The 5,899-nt window shown below is 36.7% G+C and overlaps 1 gene segment (V, D, J or C); it reads right to left on the bottom strand.

Moving 5' to 3' along the window:
* Positions 1-2,381: 2,381 nt before the first annotated feature.
* Positions 2,382-2,899, bottom strand: LOC102852488. The segment is given in 2 exon segments: positions 2,382-2,761; positions 2,857-2,899. Coding segments are annotated over 2 exon segments (423 nt in total).
* Positions 2,900-5,899: the final 3,000 nt, after the last annotated feature.

Here is a 5,899-nt window from a genome sequence, read left to right as displayed (position 1 = left end):
CTATGCAGAACAGATTATCCAGGAGGCTGGGCTGATGAAACATCTTGAGAAATGAATCACTAGCATTAGGAGATAGGGGAAAGGAGAGCCTCAGGACCATATAATCACTGCACCCAGAGATCAACTACCATAGCATTACAGAAAGAAAATATTATATATTCTGCAATATCAAGTCTCTAATGAGTTCTAAAAATTTTGTGGTCAATTGCAACTATTGTCTCTACCCATCTGGAGAATCAAGGACACAAAGAATTAAGGGACAGTTTGAAACTCCGCTTCCATAATCTTAATTCTTGAAGAAGAACTTGATGGTTCATGGGTGCTATGGTTTATTAGTATAAAATGGATCGTTGTAAGTGTTCCTGACTAAAATAAATAAAAAATATGGAAGAAAATGAAAAAAAAAAACATAAACACAGTCAAGCTTACTGCTGCAAATGAATCTTATAGATTATAGAAAACATAATTGTTTTCCATCTTCTGATCCTAGAACTGAACTTCCTTTCAGGATTCAACTTACAGCCAATTGATGAATAGCAACAAACACATAAAAAAAGAAGACATGAGTAAAATAACTAACTCAACACGTTCACCATATAGAAAAAAGAATAACAATCTAACCCCGTAGCCACTGGAATAAAGGAAATAATAAGACTTAGTGCTGAAATCAATGGGATAGAAAACAGAAAAATAACTGAAAGTGTAGAGAACATTATTTGAATGAATAAGTCAATCACAAAGGACAAGTCTTGAATAAGTTTACTAGTATAACAAGGGGTGGGTAGTTGTGGTGTATGGAGGGGAGGTAAAGAATTGAAATGGAAGAAGGAGACTTATAACACTAGACTATCCGACAAGTGGGATCAACTTAGAAATAATAGAAACAATAAAGACATTGCACTTAGCAAATAGGAACAAGATATATAAGTCAAAGAAAAGAAGGAGAATGGAAAAAGGAAAAGGAAACAAATAGGTCAGCAGAAAGTTGATGAGGCTAAAGAAAAAGAAAGACGCAGTGAGAAATTGAGGAGAAAGGGAGATAAACATAATAGATCAATGTTGTTGTTGTTGTTATGTGCTGGTGAGTCAGACCCAGTTCATAGCTGACCCTCCAATACTCCAATGGGTTTTCAGAGGCAGTTAACCAAATAAGAGAAGATTGTTGATTCATCTTTGGGATTGCAATGCAGTTTTTTACCTCTAGGCCACCAGAGCTTCCAAATAGATCAATAGAAATGAATTATATAGAAGATAATGTACAGAAATTATTACATCAAAATGTTCATCATTAAAACAATGTGTATGAGTGATTTTAAAAAGTCATGATGGTATAAATAAATAATATTCTTTTAAAAAAATTGGACATAAGTAAAGGGAAAAGAAAAAAAAACCCTCTAAAACATAAATAAGCTAGAGATTAAGCAAGTCATATAAAACTCATAAAAAACTGAAAGAGAGTTTTATAACAAACACAAAAGTTAAAATGCAGCCTAGAGTTTATCCTTTGTGAATTTAGAAGTCATGTCCAGAATAGATTTAAAGTATTGAATGTTAATTACCCAAGACTAGACAAGTTATGTTATCAGATCTGAGACAGAACCCACAAAGAAAGCAATATGTCATGGAGGACAGGAAAGACACAAGTCTGAAATGAAATCCAAGAGATTCTGAAACCTGCTCTTCAGTGTAGATAATTCAAAATGAGAGAAATTATGTAGTAGGACACAAAAATAGAAGATGTCAAAGGGCAGCTTGAAAAGAAGAACAAAGTATTATAAAGAGTTGGGCAAGGCCTTAGAGTAACAATACCAAAGGATTCTTTAAGCAAAGTATTGACTGAGGAAAAAAAATGAATAAACAAAACAAAACAAAAATCAACATAAAAAAGTGGAAGGAATACACAAATTAAAAAGAATCAAATAGAACTGACTAACACTGAATCACTTCAAGAAGTAGCATTTAATTAAGAACCAATGGCACTGAAGAAAGAAGTACAAGTTACACTGAAGGTATTAGTGAAAAGCAAGGCTCCAGGAGTCCAGCAGGCAATGAGCTCAAAGATTGCCCTGAGCTTCAGCAGAACCCTAATGCTATAGACCATGCAGAATTTTATTCACTGCACATATTTTAAAAATACGGTTAATATGTAAAAAGGGAGAGTAGAGGAGGGGATAAAAGAAGAGAGAGTAGAGGAGAAATAAGGAGAGAGGAAGGGAGAGAAGGGGAGAAAAGGGAAATGTTAGAGAGGAAGGTTGAGGGGAGAGATGTGGGGAGGGGAAGAGAGCTACATGACTATTCTCTGGGGAAATTGTCCAACAGCAAATGCCCAGTTCACAACAGGAAACCACCACCATCAACCTACATCTGCACCTGCTCTTGTATCAGGATCCTCTCCTGTTGGCAGTCACAGAGAGTTTCTGTCTTGGTTCACACTGACTTCCCTTCACTGTGTCCGTTGTACAGTAATACATGGCTGTGTCCTCAGTCTTTAGACTGTTCATCTGCAGATACAGCAGGTTCTTGGCATCGTCGTCTCTGGAAATGGTGAATCGGCCCTTCACAGACTCTGCGTAATATGTGTTACTGCCACCAGTACTAATTCGTGATACCCACTCCAGGCCCTTCCCTGGAGCTTGACGAACCCAACTCATCCAATAGCTACTAAAGGTGAACCCAGAGGCTACACAGGAGATTTTCAGAGACCCTCCTGGTTGCTTCAGGTCTCCGCCAGACTCCACCAGTTGCACCTCACACTGGACACCTGCAAACACAATGACATTCTGGTCATAAAATCATTACACATGTGTGTTATTTCAATCATATCCAAGCACATACACTTGTTCTCTACAAAATTACCTTTTAAAATTGCAACTAGGAAAATCCAGCCAAAGGGAGACATAGTGACTATTGTGTTCAGCCCTGAATCTTGAGCTAGGATGTCTGAGATTCTGGGGCTTCTCTCCCAGATCTGCAGGGTTGGGGCTGGGCTGGTTTTAATCAACAGGAGAAAGACCCTTATTTGCATGTGCTCCTCCTGTATATTAGCAAGATGTGGAGTGGCCTGACCCTGTGTGACCACAGCCCAGAGCACACAGGAGTGTCCTAGGAGAGTTGGAAGGACTAATGATATTATTCTGGAAAAATTATTTATGTTAATTTTTTAATACTCAAGTTATTGAAAGTTTACACAGCAGTTTTACTTTCAGTTCAATAATTTTTCTATGTTTTGTTTTGTAACATTAATTAAAATCTCCTCCTTTTAATTGCACACTTCCAACTTCCTCCTCATGATTCTGGGTGTCGTTCATCTTTCTAATTCTCTACCTTCCTGCCTTCTGAATTTTATATCTTACCAAGTTCTGCCATTTTGGTCTTGTATAGTTGGTTATTCTAAGAGTGAACACATCCTTGATTTTATTCTTGTTTGGCTGAAATATGAGTCACAAGGGTGAGTTCAGTTGTAGGTGTGAAGAATTTTCATTAGGCTGATGATTGTCTCTGTCCCATATCAGACAAGTAAGTCTGGTCACTACTGTGATTTTTGTGTTTTTTCTCTCATTTGTCTCATACTCTGTTCACTATGTTCTAATGTGAACCCTTTCACAGCGGTCAGCAGTGGTAGACAGAAGCCATCTATTTGTGCTGGTCTCATTATCACAGAATTTGGGTTTATTGGGCAATACTACTTTTATGGACTAATTGTTTTAATGGAACAACAATTTTCTTCTTCGCTCTTTGTTCCATAGAGGTAGAGGCAGTTAGTTATATTTTAAATAATTACTAGCAAGTTTCGGAGATACATGTTATGTGAGATCTAGAAAATCTCCAGAGACTATAGGCCTTAAGGATCTGAGACCAGAAAGCAATTCCTTTAAGAAGCCTGGTTAAGGTGACAAAGTTTACGTTAGGCTGCCCCCTGGTGGCTACACTATTTATATGCATATATTTACTGCGTATGCTTGGCACCAGCAGCCAGAAAATTTAATAGTCAGACCTCTCCAAAGTACTAGAGCAATGATGTCACTCTCGAGACTAATTGTGCACCTGATACAGTCTATGGTCTTTGCATTCACTTGCTATGCGTCGCGGACATTGACAATGACTAGGGAGGATAGGAGAATTGATGCATTTGAACTGTGGCGTTGGAGAAGAATATTCAATATAACATGGACTGCTAGGAAAATGAACAGGTTCATCCTAGAAAGGGTTAAACCAGGCTACTCCTTGGAGATAAGGATTCTGAAGCTTCATCTGACATACTTTGGACATATTGCAAGGAGGGAACAATTCTTGGAGAAGAAAGTCGTGCTTGGGAGAGTGGAGGAACAACACAGGAGAGGAAGACCCTCTATGAGGTGGATTGATTCAGTGATTGGTGTAATGGGGGTAGGTGTGTCAGAGACAGATATTGGCAAGGTATAGAGCAGGGTTTAGGGCTGTTGTACATAGCATCACTATGAATTGCAGGAGACTCGTAGGCACATAACAACAACAACATCTATCACGTGGACATATTGACATCAAACATATGTAGTATGCTATGTGTAATCCCTTTCTTCTTCCCAAATTATGTATCTTTCCATATAATTAATAAATGTTTTTGATTATTAATAACATGGAGTCTTTCTTTACTTATCTCTGAGCAGCTCTGTGGGTTGGTGTTTGTGTTTGTGGGGTTTTTTTAAATCAATATTATGGTGATTACTCCATTATTGAATATAATCTCTTCATCTAACTTCATAGGTGTTTGTCATCTAATAAGAAATAGATGACTGTATAATGTATAACTGAGATTCTCATTGAAATAAATATTGGTGTAAAGGAGAAAGACAAGGTTGTCTCCTCCGGCAAAATTACAGCCTCAGAAACCCAGGAGAGTATCCGTAAGTTGGAATCACCTTGAGGGAAGTGGGTTATTATCAATGCACTAATTTCTATCTCCCATCCCCCTCCCTTCCTATCCCTGGTAACCATCAAAGAATGTTTCCTTCTGTGTGCAAACCTTGCCTTAACTTTTCACAATAGTGCTCTCATATAATATATGTCCTTTTGTGATAACTTAGCTAAATAAACTTTTTCCCCCTAGAGTAATCCATATCTCACTATTTTTCAAATTCTTCATTTTTTTAAAAATGGTGTTTCACAGTGTTTATTTGTGTTTTTGTTTCTTTTTTTTTTTTGTCATAGCTGTTGGGCACTAAGATTTTTTCCATCTATTGGCTAATACACACAATGATGTTTAGAATATGATTTACATGAGTGTTCTTGTAACTGTTCCCGTCATGTCTGGTTTTTTATTAAGACATATACTTAGTTGTAAGAACACTGAATCAAATAATTTTTTATTCTCTATTTTTTTTTAAAAAAGCGGTGGTTACAACATTTCATAATCTCATCAACATTGTTGGATCATTCCTATCTCTTCACATTCATATTAATGTTTGTTGCCTTTTATTATTTTCCTGACTTTTACTGTTGGGGTGAAATGGTCACTCAATGTTTTGATCTGTAGGCCTCTCATTGATAATTACTATGACATTAGATGTTTTTCTTTGCCACAGGAATGTCTTAATTGGTAAAAAGTTTGATATTGTCCTCTGATCACATTTTATATTGAATTTTTTATCTTTAATTAATAAGTATTGAAAATTCCTATTAATATACTATCATCTTCTCAGATATCTTATTGATAAATATTTCCCCCATCTAGTAGGATCTCTTTATCTTTTATTGAAAAGTCATCTCCAATTTCGTGTGGAATGGAAAAAAGCCCCGAATAAGCAAAGCACTCCTTAAGAATAGAAGAATGGTAGGAGGTATCTCACTCCCTGATTTCAAATCCTACTACACTGCCATAGTGGTAAAGACAACATGGTACTGGTGCAATGACAGACACATA

The sequence above is a fragment of the Elephantulus edwardii genome, unplaced genomic scaffold (assembly GCF_000299155.1).
Source record: "Elephantulus edwardii isolate Elephantulus edwardi_28Jun2011 unplaced genomic scaffold, EleEdw1.0 scaffold00325, whole genome shotgun sequence".
Lineage (NCBI taxonomy): Eukaryota > Metazoa > Chordata > Mammalia > Macroscelidea > Macroscelididae > Elephantulus > Elephantulus edwardii.
This window is presented reverse-complemented; position numbering and strand designations above follow the sequence as displayed.